At 42.4% G+C, this 17124-nt stretch overlaps 1 protein-coding gene across 1 annotated transcript in view; it reads right to left on the reverse strand.

The window, feature by feature from the left end:
- Positions 1-17124, reverse strand: part of LOC111146300 (SP110 nuclear body protein) — a 35744-nt gene that overhangs the window by 11687 nt on the left and 6933 nt on the right. The window contains exons 5-12 of the mRNA XM_022501832.1: positions 16760-16804; positions 14140-14217; positions 12024-12092; positions 8447-8596; positions 6240-6323; positions 5065-5124; positions 1337-1480; positions 9-77 (exon numbers count right to left, since the gene is read on the reverse strand). Of these exons, the coding sequence (XP_022357540.1) occupies positions 9-77; positions 1337-1480; positions 5065-5124; positions 6240-6323; positions 8447-8596; positions 12024-12092; positions 14140-14217; positions 16760-16804 (699 nt within the window). The remainder of the gene's footprint in view (positions 1-8; positions 78-1336; positions 1481-5064; positions 5125-6239; positions 6324-8446; positions 8597-12023; positions 12093-14139; positions 14218-16759; positions 16805-17124) is intronic.

Below are 17124 nucleotides of genomic sequence, written 5' to 3' on the forward strand. Positions count from 1 at the left end.
TGGCTTACCCTTTGGAGGAATGTTTTTCTGACACCTTCTTGTTGAACTTGAATCAACATCTTTTTTCCTTTTCTTCTCTAAAAAAAAAAATTAAAGAAATTAATGTCATCTATAATGTGAAACAGATTTTTATGCTTTCTATATCAACTATTTTAATGTAATTTTTTTTCTGTCTTTCTACCACTTTGGAGAAACAAGATAGATATGAGTCTTGTGAAATGAACATTAAGTAATAATAAGTAAAATCTAACAAAATAAACATAAAAAATAAAAATAAAGTTTTATTTGCATTTGCTTATATATATTTGTCTCTGGCTCCTTTCATTCTACAGTGGCAGTGTCGAGTAGCTGCACTAGAGATTGTATGGCCAACAAATCTTGAACCATTATCTGGCCCCTTTTAGAAAAAGTTTGCCAAGTTCTGGCTTAGAACAACCCAGTTGTACTTCTCCTTCATGTTACTCATTCATCACAAGCTAGTTCCGTGTCATTGACATACATTCATCACATGCAGTTCCATGTCATTGACATACAAGGATCCTGGGAACAGAGCAACCTCTCTCTAGAACACTCTTGGTCCCATGGCGGAGAAAAAGGTGATACAAAGGTTCTTAAAGCTTTGGCTTTGAAGTGACCCTCACACCTGTCCACATTTCTTTGGCCAAGTCAAGTGACATGGTCACACTGGAGTCCACGGGGCAAGGGCTTATAACCTTCTGAGATATCAGTGAGAAGTAATACAATCTATCACATGCAAGATGCAAAAAGATTCCAAGGAAAACATGGGTGGAATATCATTCTTTGTTTTTAATCTGTCAACACAGAAAAGTCTTATTATTTCTAGTTTTGGTGGAGGTGGAGGAAAAAGAACATCTGAACGCTGTTAATGGGGTCTAAAATGGCAACAATATGATCATCAGTCTGTGCTAATTTTAAATATTAAGCCACTTCACTTCTAGAAATAAGCCATTAAGAAATACTACTAAGAGTGTGTCCACTTTGAGGATTGGTGCCACTCCTCCCATGGAACAAGCATGAATCTGACAGAAGCCCCCAGACCCATTGGAGCAGTGGTGACTCTACTAACGGAAATGTAAACAGTAGACACTGGGAAGTGGTCATGTTGAGTCCACGTGGCACAGCTGAGCTGACCTGCTTGTTGGGAGCACTGCACTAATTTCTTTCCACAACCACTCTCAGTCCAGAAGCTCCTTGCTGTCTTGTCTGCTCTACTCCCTTCTACCATTTCCTTCACATAATACCCAACCCTGCGCTTGCCCCATGAGAGGCCCTCCCACACTGAGCAATCAAATGGCAGATTTAGTCCCCAGCTTACCCTTTGGTCCAGAGGTTTGGACACATTCTGTCTTTGCCTTTGGGGCCCTTGTCATGATCTTTGAGTTCCTGGTTGAATCACATTTCCCTTCAGTTGCTTGATCCACCACATGGAGTTTCTCTTGGATTCTGGGCCTAGGTGAGGCTGCGCATGTGATAGCGATTTGTGAATAGTTTAAATGGGGTCCCCAGTGAACTGCCTCCTCCCCCCTTAGTGACTTCCCTTCTCATACCCCAGTCCTCAACCTTTCAGGAAATCCCTGTACCCTTGTACTTCATTTTTAATATTATTTTCTTATAGTTATTCCTCTTCCTTTGAAGGGAAGGAATATACACTTCCTTTGAGTGTAGCTTTTATTCTTTCCCAAACTCACAATACTTCATCTTGTTTCTCTTTCTCCCGTCAACTCCCCTTTTTGTCTATTAATCACACACACATCAACTAGAATGTAAACTTCATGAGGGCAGTGATATTTGTGATTTGCTCACTGCTGAACCCACAGGACCTGGGACATGTACCTGACACATACCTTACACTCCATTCGCCTTTGTTGACTGGATATATAAGGGGAGCATATTTTTGAAAATATTAAACTGATGTATTTTTTTATCCTTATGAATCACAATGGCCCAGGGTTCCCTAATTATTAAATCAATAAGTATCTGGGAAAGGATAGGTACTGGCTAGAACTGGCTAGAACTGAGATGTCACTGCTCAGTAGAGGAGCCTCAGAGAGGCTGTTTTGGAGACCTCATACTAAATCTTGAAACACAGAACCTGTTGAGAGCTCAAGGGATTTCCAAGTTCCAGAAATTACCTTTATAGGCTAACAATACAAGTTTGGAGGTCTAAATGTGAAGTTTTCCTAGAAGTCATTGGTAAAGAAAATGCAGCATATGACAAAGACTAAGTTTCCTCCAGCTGTGGAAGGTGATGGGGTTGAAATCAGGAGAAAGAGACAAGGGGAAGAAGAGGGCAAGCAAGGAGATCTGAGTCCCCTCCTGGGTCAAACCCGAGACTGAGAGGCCCTAGAAAAAAGCAGGAAAATTCGGAGCATGTCCAAAGCAGTGGTGCTTATGTCACGATGCATGTTGGGAGCCGAGGGGAAATGCCCTCCCAGGGTATTCACAGAATGGCCCAGAATCCAAGGGAATCCTTACTGATTGGCACACCTTGGATACATAGTTTTGAGTAAAAGAATGAAGGAAAAGGGAAGGAGAAACGTAGGAGAGAGAGAGAGAGTTAAGGGAGACAAGGACAGCAGAGAGATAAAGCAGAGGAACTAAAAAATACAGTTTCACAAATTTTTGTTTCCTAAACGGCAAATAATCCAATTTTCATGCATGGAGTAGATACAAGAAAAACAAGCATGAGTCAATTCAGGTGATTTTGAATGCTCAGTAATTCTAAATCTAACTCCAGTTTGATACTGGGAGTCTGAATCCTGGCTGCCCATTAAGACTTGCTTGGTCTATTCATCCTTGCTCTGAGCCAGACTAGACACAGTCCTAATCTCAAAACTGTCTGACACCTCCTATCCAGTTCCACCCTATTCCTCCTACTGATAAGAGGAAAGAAGTCTGCCGGAACCAACATGGTGTCTGGGTTCTCCTTCTTTTGTGAGGGGAGGTCCTTTAATAGGGTGGTCTGGGAGGCAAGGATGGGACTGTCTGTGCTCCAGGGATACCCAGATGGCCATGTGGCTGGAGGAGGTCATGCTGGTCATCCAGGAAAGCCCCTGAACAAGGGAATAGTAGCTTCATTCTTCTTGCTTACTTCTTGGGAGCTTTCTTTCCTGTCTTCTTTTTGAAGATGGAAGATTATATTTTTCTGTCCTCTTTCCTAAAACAGGAAAAAAAATCACTTATGGCTATAAATATTGATCTTCAAGCTTAAAATATCAATACTTCATAAATAAATTTATGTAAAAATACTCCATTTTATTTGGAAATGAAAAAAGAATTGAACAAAGAAGTAATAGATATACCAAATTATCAACATTTAAAATACGCCATTTAAAAAATAAATAAAACAAAATATATAATTTTTTTCAAGTTAATAACCAGTTTTTCAAGAGTAGAAGAAAATAGAGAGATTGTTATAAGCCACATATAAGAGATTTACTTAGTTAAAACTCAAGGCTAAAAATCATAAAGGTGAAAGATGAATAGATTTGACTGTTTAAAAAATAAAAAAATCCCCACACTTTAAAAAACATCCTTATAATATTAAGACCAAAAAAATGAAGAAAATTGCAGTATATATAAAATTTGCCTACATAGATAAAATCAAAGACGTGCAGGCTCTAACCAAGTAATTGCACTTAGAAATTAATTCTGAGGAAATCAATTGGACATGTGTGTAAAGATACAAACACATACAAACATGATTTCTATTTTCATATAAAATTAGAGATAGCCTAACTGTCCGTCATATGGGCGATTATTTAAATTAAATTGCTAATTATACAATAACGTGCTGTATAACTAAAAGAAAAAAATAGATAACATTGATATGATATGCAGATATGTGTATTAAATATACAATGAAAAAACTGTTTATAGACCCTATAGTGTGAGCTTCTATGTATATAGAGTGAGATAATGTATGCAGATGTCTAAGGTACAGAAATAAACTAGGGGAAGCAGATATGAAATAGGAGTTTCACTTCGTGATTAGTAACTTCCCGTACGGACTCTGTGGATTTTATTGAGAACACTGTATCACACAGACCAGGATAGTCTTATGCTGCAGTACAAACAAAACCACAGTTTGGTGGCTTCACGTTCACGGTGTTATGTCTCAGTCACACAGAGTCCCCTGCGGGACTTGGAGTCTCCTGGCAGCCTTTGCGGTGGGGCTGAGACCCATGCTTCTGGCACCTCCCTCTTCCACACACTTCTGCAATCAGGGGGAGGAGGTGCAGAGTGGCGCAGTGCTCTTCTGTGTTTTGACTCAGAAGTGACCCTCGCACCAGCTTATTGGCCAGACCTGTGATCACCACCCTGTCTCCTGCAAAGAGCTGGGAAATGCAGCATCCAGGGCTGGGAAGAGAACTGGAAATAATGGTGAGCACTTAGCATTGCTCACCACCACGGCACATGGGGCAGGGACTGCTGATTATTCAGCTTTCTCTGGTGTCCCTTTTTTTTGCTCATCAAGTGGTTGGATTTTGAGCTGGATACCTGTCCTTCAAGAATAAAAATGACATTTCCCAGCCTCCTTTGCAGTCAGGTGTAGTCAGGTCACTCATAGTAAAGAAATGGTAACAGAATGTCTAAATGCAACCTACAGATAGTGTCCTCAATGGAGGGGACGCACCTTCCTAGACCTTGCCTCTTTCCTTTGGTGGGAATGTAGACCTGCTAGCTGGGCCCAGTGAGGGGATGCCACCCTCTGGGAATGGTGGTACAATAACTAAGGAGTTTGAGATTCTAGCCTACCTCCACATGGGAGTGAGAAAAAAGTAAGCTGTCTTATTTCAGCCACTGGTTTTTGAGGAGAAGGGTGGTTCTTGTCCCACACAGCAAGCTAATCCCAATGGCGGCTGCATATTGCTTTTGTAGTGTGGGAATTTTTCTATGTTGAAAAAAAAATAAATAAATCACTACTTTAAAAATCTCAAATCTTTTTATGGTCTAGCATGTCTTTCGTAGCCTGGAAGAGTGTTAACAACCCAAAAAAGTAACATTAGATCCACCCTAACAGAGACTGAATAGGTTCTTTACACTTAGGCTTTTCCCCAGGAGATCTTTCCAAAGATGGTTTATTTCCATTATTTTTTGGATCTAGAAAGTAATAAGATAAAGTCATTTTAAAGAGGCTTTAAACTTATGACCACCTCATTTCAGACAATACTGAGTTGGCAACATTATTTAGGTCTCTTCCATTATAATGGAATCTGAAGAAAGTTCTAGGGGACCAAGGTGTCTTGGTCTTATGCCACCATCCCATTAGGTGTCTTATGCCACCATCTTTTATCCATGGGATCTTAGAAAAACCCACTCTTCCTTGACATGTCTCAGTCTCATCTGTAAAATTTGAAATCATTGTTCAACCTTTTTCAAGGATTGTTGTACAAATAAAATGAAATTATCCATGAGAAAATTTGCAGTATTTCTATATAAGTTAGTGTAATGTGGGAGAAACTGTTAAAATGATCATTTGTATTTCAAGGGGGGCAAATTTTACCCATTCTCTCTGATAATAAATACTGGTCATTTGAGAGTTGCGTTCTGTGATTTTGTGACACAACGACCACATTGCCAATGCACAGAAAAAATGTTCATATTCTTTTCCCCTCTAAGGATAGTGGTAGCAAATGGCCAATGGTAGCGGTGGTGAGGGCACACTCCCCTCACCGTTTGTCAGTGCATGCCCACAGCCATGTCAGCTGTAACCACTCAGTTGCTTATAGGACTGCATTTGTGTTTATGATGAGCTGGTCTCTTCTCAACTCTCCCAGAAAGGTCAAGTGGGCAACATGGAAATCTGGGTCTTGGGAAAAATTTTGTTCCATGATTTGGGAACTTCCAATAGAGTACCATGAATGTATTTAGAACACATTCAGCAGTAGTGGTACTGCTCCTAGGTAGAAAAAAATTGGTTTGGGGATTGGGGTGGGAAATCATTCTTTTTATGTATAAAGTATATGGAGAGACATACATATTTATTCCTCCTCAAAATAATTATCTACCTAGCTATCTAAACATAAACGGATATATAATATATTTGTGATATTAAAATATCATAGGTTGTGTTCATAATTAGGAAAAAGTATCTAAGAGGGCTCCTTAGGGCAGTGATAATGGGAAAAGGTTGAGAAACACTGATTTAGAGTCTAACAGTTCGGATTTGGCCTCCTGGGGACTGCACGCAGAGATGTGCAATCCCTCCTGTTTACCATGTGGGGTGCTTGGTGCTGTGCTGGGCGGCTCCTCCTGGAGGCTCTTTTCTTCATTCATTTCTGGTGAGTCATCACTGGTTTCTGAAAAAAATAAAAGACATTTCTTTCAGATCTCAGAAAATCCTCTGGAAAGTCCCATAGGAGTTTCCAGAGGTCCCAGGAAAGACCTTTTGCGGTGAAGGCCGGAGTTTCCAGGTCTTACTTGCACCTCCATAACCCACCCATCCTTCCTTTCTTTCTTCCTTTCTTTCTTTCCTTCTTTCCTTTTTATAAAAAGATTTTATTTATTTATTTGACAGACAGAGATTACAAGTAGGCAGAGAGCAGGCAGAGAGAGAGGGAAGCAGGCTCCCCGTCGAGCAGAGAGCCTGATGCGGGGCTCGATCCCAGGACCCTGAGATCATGACCTGAGTTGAAGACAGAGGCTTAACCCACTGAGCCACCCAGGTGCCCCTCCATAACCCTTTCTGAGAATGATTCTACCACTGGGTCTGTCTGCCTCTGGGGAGGAGCAGAGCAAGGCTGGGCAATAGCTTGTCTTCTACCAAGGGAGATGTCCAGTGATGGGCAGTCATTTGAGCCCCTGGACCAGAAGCTCAAAGTGAAGTTGTGAATTCCTGGGATGTCCCAGAAACCCTTTCAGGAGATCTTTGAGGTCAAAACTGGTCCCATACTAAGATGATCTTTGCCTTTTCGCTATGTTGACAAGTTCTCACGTGGAGCAGCAGTCATGGCAGGGAAAGCTGCTGGTACCCTAGGACAAATCAAAGCAGTGTCCCTAAACCGCATACAGTTTTCTCTGCCACAGACCATTAAAAAAAAGAAAAAAAAAAAAAAGAAGCCAGTTTCATTTAAGAATGTTCCTGATGAAACAATGAAAATTATTAACTTTATTAAATTTCTACCTTTGAGTATACATCTTTTTTTTTTTTTTTTAAGGATTTTATTTGTTTATTTGAGAGAGACAGTGAGCGGGAGGGAGAGGGAAAGAGAATCAGACTCCTCGCTGAGCACAGAGTCTGATGCGGGGCTGGATCCCATGACCGTAAGATCACAACCTGAGCTGCAACCAAGAGTCGAGAGTCAGATGCTTAGCTGACTGAGCCCTCCAGGCGCCCCTGAGTAGACATCTTTTTAATAGTCTATGTGGAAAACTGGGGAGTTCATCTAAAGCAGTTCGCTACATCTTGAAGCATGAATGTCTCGAGAAAAATAATCGTGTGATTGAGCTGCAAGCTTAGTGTCGAATTCAGTCCAAATGTTTGAGATATTATAAAATCCTGTGTAAGCAGATATGCCATTTAAAATGCAAGACAGCACAATGCATTGTATTGCAACAGAGTATAAAAAGTTAATTTTAAAAAATTAAAAAATTTTATTTTATTTAAATTCAGTTAATTAACATATAGTGTATTATTAGTTTCAGAAGGGTGTAAGAAGTTAATTGCTGTGGTTTCAGATGCTAATTCATAACTAACCTTTAAGAAACCATCCCTTCTTGACTTTGGGTGCAATATCAAAGGTGAACATACAGAATTATCTCAAGAAACTGTTGAAATACTCCACCCTTTGAAACTACAGATCCTCATGAAGCTGGATTATCTTCCTGTCCTCCCACCAAAGCAATGTTTCCCAACCGATCGAACACAGAAGCAACTATACATGTCCAGCTGTCTTGGATTCAGCTAGACACGAAGAGGTTTGTAAAAATGTAAAATGGTGCCAGTCTTCTCACCGGTTTTTGCATTTGGAAAATATACTTGTTTTTCATGAAAATATATCATTTATGTTAATAGGTAGTTGGTATATTACTGTTACGTTTAAATGAACTAACACATAAATATTTTTAAATGATCGGTTTTAATGCCTAATGAAGTACATACAGATAAATATAAACAACAGAAACAGAAGGTCTTTAGGGTACTCCGTAATTTTGAAGAGTGTAAAGAAGTCTTGGAACCAAAAAGGTTGAGAGCTGCTGCCTTAGGTCACAGCTGAGGTCAGTGGTACTGTGTGGACAGAGTTGTTTCTGCACAAAATGTCCTCAGGTGCAACAGATCTGTGTCCCTCTTGTCACACACACCTGTCTCCGCACTTCTCCTTCCCTCTGCTGTTACCTTTACACACCCGCCTAACACTGCCTGTTCTGTGAAAGACCCTCCCACACCGACCATTCAAATGGCAGATTCTGGCACTGGCCTTACCCTCTGGTCCAGAGCTTTGGGCACATTCAGCGCTTGCCTTTTGGGCCCTTGGCATGACATTTGACTTCCTGGGTGAATCGTCCTTCCTTTGAGTTGCCTGTTCCACCACTTGGAGCTTCTCTTGGCTTCTATGCCGAGGCGAGGCTTTCCCTGGGCCAAATAGTGATTTGTGAATAATTTTCACTGGGGTGCCCAGGAAAGCACCTCCCCACTGCATGCCCCCCGCTCCCACAGATTTTGAGATCTCTGAACTCCTGTGTCTTGTTTTTCTCCTGCTATTTCTCTGTAATTACATATTTTTCTTGTGTGCACCTTTCTTTCTCCCTTAGACTTACCATCTGCTCTCACCCCTGTATAACCTGTTGAAATTAACCAGAATCCCAGAGCAGTAGAATTTCTTTCCTGGGCTCTGTTGTATGACACCACATGCAGTGGCTGTATCCGAGTAAAAATGGCCAAGTGGTCTGTTTTGGCGCAGGGGGAGTGTTAAAAAGTACCTCTCCAGGTTCCTGAGGGCCTAGGTATGGATCAGGAGAAATCCAAGGGTCCTTAGGTGCCTCTGGTAGGGAGAGTGCAAAGTATTAAAGAATTGAGGGGCCCTGTGACGGTGTGAGAGTCTGGAACACAGAGGATTTGCAATGCCTGAGGTGGGGCTTGTCAAGTTTAGGGTTCTCTTTCCCATGGTCCTGGATGCCTTCATTTTGCCAAGGGCTTATATTTATATCTTTGAATCTGATTTTTTATCAAGTGCCAAAGTGACATAATGTGGGGAAATTAAACTCCCTTGATTTCTCAGTGCTTCTGTAAGAAGCCCTCAACCCCAGAGACATGAAATACATACAGAATAAAGGTAGGGAACGCTTGCTTTCACTTACCTAGACACATTTGCTCTTCACATATCATGGGAAAGAGAGCTATAGCTAGTCAATTGCTGTCTGATCTAAAAGGATAATAAAACTTCTCATCTCCTGAGATTGCCCAATGCCTAGAGCAGGGCTAACTTCCTAGGTTAAGTCCCAAAGTTAACTTCCCAAAGTTAAATCCAAAGTGGGGGCAGGGGTGGGGGAGTCCTCCCTCCATAGGTATTTACACATCAAAAGGGGTGAAGCCCAGAACTTGAAGACAACTTTAGTAAAACCTGGAGACACCTGGGCTTTCTCTGCCTCTTAGAAAGAGGCATTTAGTGATGATGAACATTTTTTCATGTGTCTGATAGCCATTTGTATGTCTTCATTCGAGAAGTGTCTGTTCATATCTTCTGCCCTTTTTTGATATGATTATCTGTTTTGTGTGTGTTGAGTTTGAGGAGTTCTTTATAGATCCTGGATATCAATCTTTTGTCGGTACTGTCATTTGCAAATATCTTCTCCCATTCTGTGGGTTGCCTCTTTGTTTTCTTGACTGTTTCCTTTGCTGTGCAGAAGCTTTTGATTTTGATGAAGTCCCAAAAGTTTATTTTGGCTTTTGTTTCCTTTGCCTTTGGAGACATAACTTGAAAGAAGTTGCTGTGGCTGATATCGAAGAGATTACTGCCTATGTTCTCCTCTAGGATTCTGATCGATTCCTGTCTCACGTTGAGGTCTTTTATCCATTTTGAGTTTATCTTTGTGTACGGTGTAAGAGAATGGTCAAGTTTCATTCTTCTACATATAGCTGCCCAGTTTTCCCAGCACCACTAGCTATCAGGGAGATTCAAATTAAAACCACATTGAGATATCACCTTACACCAGTTAGAATGGCCAAAATTAGCAAGACAGGAAACAACATGTGTTGGAGGGGATGTGGAGAAAGGGGAACCCTCTTACACTGTTGGTGGGAATGCAAGTTGGTGCAGCCTCTTTGGAGAACAGTGTGCAGATTCCTCAAGAAATTAAAAATAGAACTTCCATATGACCCTGCAATTGCACTACTGGGTATTTACCCCAAGGATACAGATGTAGTGAAAAGAAGGGCCATCTGTACCCCAATGTTTATAGCAGCAATGGCCACGGTTGCCAAACTGTGGAAAGAACCAAGATGCCCTTCAACGGACGAATGGATAAGGAAGATGTGGTCCATATACACTATGGAGTATTATGCCTCCATCAGAAAGGATGAATACCCAACTTTTGTAGCAACATGGACGGGACTGGAAGAGATTATGCTGAGTGAAATAAGTCAAGCAGAGAGAGTCAATTATCATATGGTTTCACTTATGGTAAGTGGAGCATAACAAGATGTGGAGCATAACAAATAGCATGGAGGACATGGGGAGTTAGGAGAAGGCATTTGGGGGAAATTGGAAGGGGAGGTGAACAATGAGAGACTATGGACTCTGAAAAACAATCTGAAGGGTTTGAAGAGATGGGGGGGTGGGAGGTTGGTTGAACCAGGTGGTGGGTATTAGAGAGGGCACGGACTGCATGGAGCACTGGGTGTGGTACAAAAACAATGAATACTGTTATGTTGAAAATAAATAAAAAAAAAAAAAGAAGTATTTGTTAAATGACTAAAGAAAACTTTGTGAATATAAACATTTGTATGCTTATGTACACATGTACGTGTACACATATTCATGTTTCACACAGCAATCCTTATAAACACATATTTACAAAAAAAAGAAAAAAAAAAAAAGAAAGAGGCATTTAAACTCCAAAAGTTAAGGGTGAGAACCTAGGCTTGTTTCAATCTTAATCTCAAAGCAGCAAAAGGGGTGTTTTTGTTTGTTTGTTTTGTTTTGTTTGTTTGTTTTTTTCTTTTCCTTTCAGGAGGGCAAGAGGATGGTTGTCCTTGTCCATAAACAGAAAATCCACCATTCTCATTCTCTGTCTCTTGTCTGTGGGATATCATCTGCCCTCAGAAAGATTCCATCAGCTCTCTTCTCATTGCTTATGGGTCTGCATGTGGGGGGGGGGTTAGGTGCTGCAAAGTTACTCTGGATGTTGAGCTGGTTGTGAATATTAATAAGGAATTCTCTCCCCTTGGATTCAGGTGCCTGGGTTCCTGCAGTGGTCATATACCTAAAGAATGTGCCAGTGTAAGTGGGGTACCATCCCAGACCCTTCACAGTTTTTGACAAAAAACTTACTGTCTTGGCACAAGGTCATAGACCGCTAACACCAATCTTGAAAAAAATGGAAAATTCTAAAATTTCTCCTCCAATTATTTGCATCTTCTCTAAGCAATGCATGCCACCCTCCACCCGGCCATTCAAGCCAGATACTGAAGAGCAGGCCTCGTTTCTTTCTGCTCCCCAGCTTCCAGTTTATCAAGGCCTTTCAACTCTACCTCCAAGTTGGTCTGGAATTGGCCGTCGTCCCCATCTCCACTGCCAGATCTGAATCCAGAGTTCTATCCACTTGTGTGACATCTGCCCCCCAAATGGATTGCCCTGCTTCCATTCTTTTCCATTTCCAGTTCATTCTTTACACAGCCCCAGAACCGTTCTTGTCAAACATAAAATGGGATCATGTCACTTTATTGATGAAATCTCTTCAATGTCTCCTCATTTATTAGAATAAAATTCAACTTCCCACACCTTGACCTGCAAACATGAGGTGTCTGTGGCCTCTGACCTCCTCTTGTTCTCTCATCTTACCTTTTGGGAGGCTTTTTTTCTGGCGTCTCTTTTTTGGAGTTGACCAGATACATCTTTTTCTTTTCTTTCCTAAACAGAAAGGGTACAGATCATCTTTTCATGGCTACAAACATAGACCTGCCAACTTTACCTGTTGATAATTTTCAGCTTTCCCTTTCAGTCTTCACACCATAGTGGTGAGGAGGTACTGGTGACCTTACTTGTTGCTGCTTCATGGAGTAATGAGGGAGAAGAAATTCCAACATGGCAGAGGAGAGAGCGACATGAAGAGATGTAGACAATGAGTTTAGCTAACTCATTTCTAGCAGTTTGGTTGTGAGATGGAGGAGAGAACTATGGAAGCAGGTGAGGTGAGCTGAGAATCAAGAGGAAGCTCTTTTCATGAGCTATGATAAGCTTGGCAAGTGGTTGAATGCAGATCCTGTGACAGGGAGTTGCTGAATTCTCAGGAAAGAGAAAGGGTCATGGATTTCATCAGGGGAGGTGGAAGGATTGCTATAGAGGGAAAGAGGGAACCAGAGAGGAGGGGACAGATGCAGTTAGAGTTTGCTGGTTGGTAGCAGGAACTGAGGGGATTCCTATCTGAGCCTTTCTATGAAGTAGGAGGAAAAGTAATCTGTTAAGAAAAAAGAGGTTGTGAGAGGGTCGGCAGTTCAAAGAAAAAGCTCAGGGTTGGAAAGGATCATTGCAAGAAGTGTAATTGTCAGGCAGCATGGGAGGGTCATTTATGCTGGAGTCATGAAGACACAGCCCATGTGCTCTGTCCTGCTGTGTGGCTCTCCCCAGCAGTACCTGCCTTCAGACACAGTATGCAGAAAGCCGATAATGGGGTCCCTCCAAGACCTGCCAGAGAATACTAGGAAAAGACAGTGAGAGTCAAGGCAGATTAAGATATCAGCAAGACGTTACTGAAGTGATGGTTTGTGGGCTTTAACCTTGTATAAAGCGGCATGAAGAGGGCATATAATGAACCAGAAAAGAGAAAGGCCAGTGCACTGGTCATCCAAATGAAGTTGAAGGACAGCTCCAGAGGGAACAAATTGTAAGGAAGAAACCAGGCAGGGATACCTTCATATTAATTTCTGGAAAAGATTTTATTTATTTATTTGAGAGAGAAAGCATGCATATGTGAGCTGGGGGAGGACCAGAGAGAGAGGGACAAGCAGACTCTGTGCTGAGTGTAGAACCCAACACGGGCCTTGATCCCACAACCCTGAGATCATGACCTGAGCCAAAATCAAGAGTTGGAGGCTTAACTGACTAAGCCACCCAAGTGCCTCTCGAATTAATTTTTAAAGATTGGTCAGAGGAGGAGAGCTCAGAGATGGAACAATGGCTGTAGAAGCAGCAGACTTTAAGGATTAGAGGTCAAAAAAGAGAATTCTGAAATTCATTATTGGGAGGTCAAGCCCGGCTTCAATGATGAGAAGGCTGATGGGTTGTCTTTGGGTGCAGGAGCCAAGAATTGGTGCAGGAAGAAGTCACTGGAAAAGAGCTGAAGAAGGATCTGAGGGTACTCTTATCCCTGTGTACCTTGAAGGTGTCCAGGATGGTGGCAGGACTTGAACTGATAGAAAAATTCTAAGTCAGCCTTTGGGGTGTGCTGAGGAATTGGGGGCAAGTCAAGGATGGTAGTGATGACGAGGGAAGGAGTATTTCATTTGAATGGTTAAGCCTCAAAGTAGAGGATGGAGGAGGAAGGGGCTGGCTGGGGCTGGTGGGTAGCAAGCAGTGGACATCCTCCCTGCCTTCCGCCAAGAGTGAGAGCAGACAGTAGGCAGCCTTATCTTGAGAGAAAGCAGTGTCCTCTCAGGGGAACCCACTTTCAGTTAGAGGGAGGTGTGACTAACTCTTCAAGAAGTTGTGGGCAAAGAAGACCTTGATGATTTCAGAGAAAGTGATTGCAATGGATACATATTTCAAAGGCCCTCAGTGCCTCCTGGCTTCCCTACAGTCTTCACGAAAGCCTTCAAGGAAGACACAGTGAATGCAGAAACATGTGTACATCATGACTACAACCATATGGTGGGAGCTTCTGACAAAATAGCAGAAAAGCAGAAAGTATCTCCAAATTCACGCTCCTGATGTCTACAGGAGAAAGGCAATCCTTCCTTACCTTTCTTGTTGGGAGGTATGCTGGATGCCTCCTGGAGCTCTCCGGGGTCGTTTGGTTCATTAGAGTCATCTGTTATCACTAACAAAGGAAAGAGAATTCAGTTCAGAGCTTGGAACAGGCTGAAGGAAAAGTCCTGAGGGAGCTGAGGGCAGAGCAGGAGGGTGCAGAACACGTCACCATGGGCTGGGGTTCTGCCAGCCCATGGGGCCCCCTGGCTCTGCCTTGATGTGATCAATTTGTGGTTAGAGTTGCCTAGGCGGCTATCCCCGTGAAGCAGGGAACAATTGTCACACAGAAGAAGACTCAGTTTGACCTGTTTCGAGAGGCTCCCCTTATTCAGTGGAAGAGAGGAAGAAGGGTTCTCAGCCGCCCTCATGCACGGAGTGAAGCTTCGAGCTGGGTGAGGGCTGACCTTGAGTTCTGGTGGCTTCAATGAAGGGGAATGTCTTCGCCATAGGAAAAATACATGTTATTGCTTAGAGGTCTGTGAATGGATATTTTTGGACCTTCTCTTTGTCATGATTTTACCTTGAAAAATAGTGAAGGAAGCTAAGAGTCTTGATAGTTCTGTGTACAAGGACCAAGAAAGCAGGAGCTAACTTCTACTTGTAAGCACGTGTTAACAGCAAATAAATACAAAGTTCTACTTTTTTGCCACACTGAGAAGACGGAAGGGCTGGAAGCCATTATAAATCTCAAGTAAGACTGTCACCTTCTCGTTTGCACAGTGCTATGAGAACAATCTCAGATTTTGGCAAGCAGTCATGAGACATTTTAAATAATTTGTTCCATTTAAAATTATTTTAATCTTATCAATTCTTAAAAATCGAAATGCTATAGAAATGACTGGTTTTAAAGTTGAAACTTCTCCACAGTCGGAGTGGGGACTGGGAAAAATAACCATCCACACCCGGGCCACACAGCGATTTTGTTTCCTTCACATTTGGATGGAGCAGTTTTGAAATTTACCTTATTGCAAAGACCTCAGAGTGTGGGTGACTTACACAGTTCTGCTCTGACGCAGTTCCTGTTCTTTCCCCAGGGTTCCTACCACCAGCACTCATGGCAATGAATGCTTGTGCTTAGCAGACCTCCTAGTGATGCTTGTAGCCCAGGCCCAGTGGGTACCAACTGGGCTCCTGCCTCTCATCTTCAGTGACCCCACTCTAGGTTTTCCTTTCCCAGACTTGTCTCCCTTGTCCACCCCAGGGTCTCCTGCATGTAGGAGCTCCCGAAGGCTGGGAGCACAGCCCAAAGATGGTGGTCTAGAGTGGCAAGGAGAGCCCTGTCTCAAGAAGACCTGAATGACCTCGTCTCTCGGTAGACACAGAAACTAAGGCAAGCTAAAGTTGTCCACATCAAAATTACCTGGCACGTAGCCTGGTGGGGCATCTTTTGAGCATTTTGTTATCTTTTATCTGGGGGCTCAGAGTGTTACCGGACACTGAACCAAGGAAGAAGAGGAATTTCATGTCCTAGGACCAGCAAACAAGGATCAGAGGGAGAGAAACAACACCAATCTACTCCCGCCAGTAAAAACGATGGGGCCAACTCAACACCAAGGCCCGCAAGGTGGGATAGAGCGGGAGAGTCAATAATCATTTCCTTTCAACTAGCTGCTTACAATTTTTTTCAACTTTATTATTATTTTTAAATTTTAATTCTAATGTAGTTAACATACAGTGTTATATTAGTTCCAGGTATAGGATACAGTGATTCATTACTACCTAATTTAATAATTGATTTCTTTCTTTGGGTAGTCTAGAAGATAGAATCTTCTGTTGTCATTGGCTTCATGATTATGTTAATCTTATATGGATGGTGGGTATTAGAGGAATGAAGGAAACATTTGGACCAAATGGGGCCCTAATGCTCAGTGTTAGAGAATCCATGATACCATTTTCGACAGTGCCAGGTAATACTCCATGGTTACATTTAATGAATCAATGTCCTTAATAATGATGGTTGGGAGAGATACGAAACACAATTTTGGAAACTAAATCTTTCAATGTTTTAGCAGATTTTTCAATCAGCAGATCCTTCAACGTTTTATCATCTTTTCTTTCTTTTTTTAAAGGATTTTATTTATATATTTGACAGACAAAGACCGCAAGTAGGCAGAGAGACAGGCAGAGAGAGAGGAAGGGAAGCAGTTTCCCTGCTGAGCAGAGAGCCCGATGCGGCTCGATCCCAGGTCCTAGGATCATGAAGACAGAAGCTTCCACCCACTGACCCACCCAGGTGCCCCTATCATCTTTTCTAATAATTTCACTAACATTACTCTTAGAGTCGAAACCACATAAAAATGAATATGACTGGAAGGCCCATGTAACCAGAAAGTGAGAAACTTAGTGAGGGTCACAGAGAGGGGTATTGTACAAGTTTCGTGTCAGTTCAGACCACTGTTATTGGTGGACATCATGGCATCAAACTGGTTGTGGAGGTATCCCTGACAAGTAGTCCTGTGCTGAGCTGGGGCATCGGTCCTCCTGTTTCTTTTTCTTTATCTCACCCAGTTCTTTTTCTCTGGGCTTCTGCTACATGCCTCTGGGTTGGCAGGTGCATGTTTGCCCCTCATATCCACTCTGAGCTAAACCAAGTCAGCCCCAAGCAATATTACCTTGAACAGTGTTGGGGGGAGAGCCAAACGTCTCCTGTGGGTCTTCTTCATCATTTATTTTGGATGTTAAGTTGTCGTCGGGCATTGAAGAGAGGAAGAAAAATCATTACAGGGTATAGGGACAGCATATCAGGGAGGAAAGCAAATGGTAAAAACAGCCAGGACAGAAGCATCAATGCCCCAGGGCAGAGAGTTGGGTTATTCCAGGGGTGGGAAGCAGGTGTTTGGGCTCTAGGCTTTCCCCAAGTCCCTGACAGGGCCCATAGTCCTTCTTGGAGAAGGCTGTGTGTGGTAGGTGGGCACACGGGATGGACAAGATTACCAAAAGGTGGGACCCTGGGCTTCTAGACACGACCACAGGTACA

Source organism: Enhydra lutris, unplaced genomic scaffold, assembly GCF_002288905.1.
Source record: "Enhydra lutris kenyoni isolate GAN:26980312 unplaced genomic scaffold, ASM228890v2 scaffoldscaffold1, whole genome shotgun sequence".
NCBI classification, from domain to species: domain Eukaryota; kingdom Metazoa; phylum Chordata; class Mammalia; order Carnivora; family Mustelidae; genus Enhydra; species Enhydra lutris.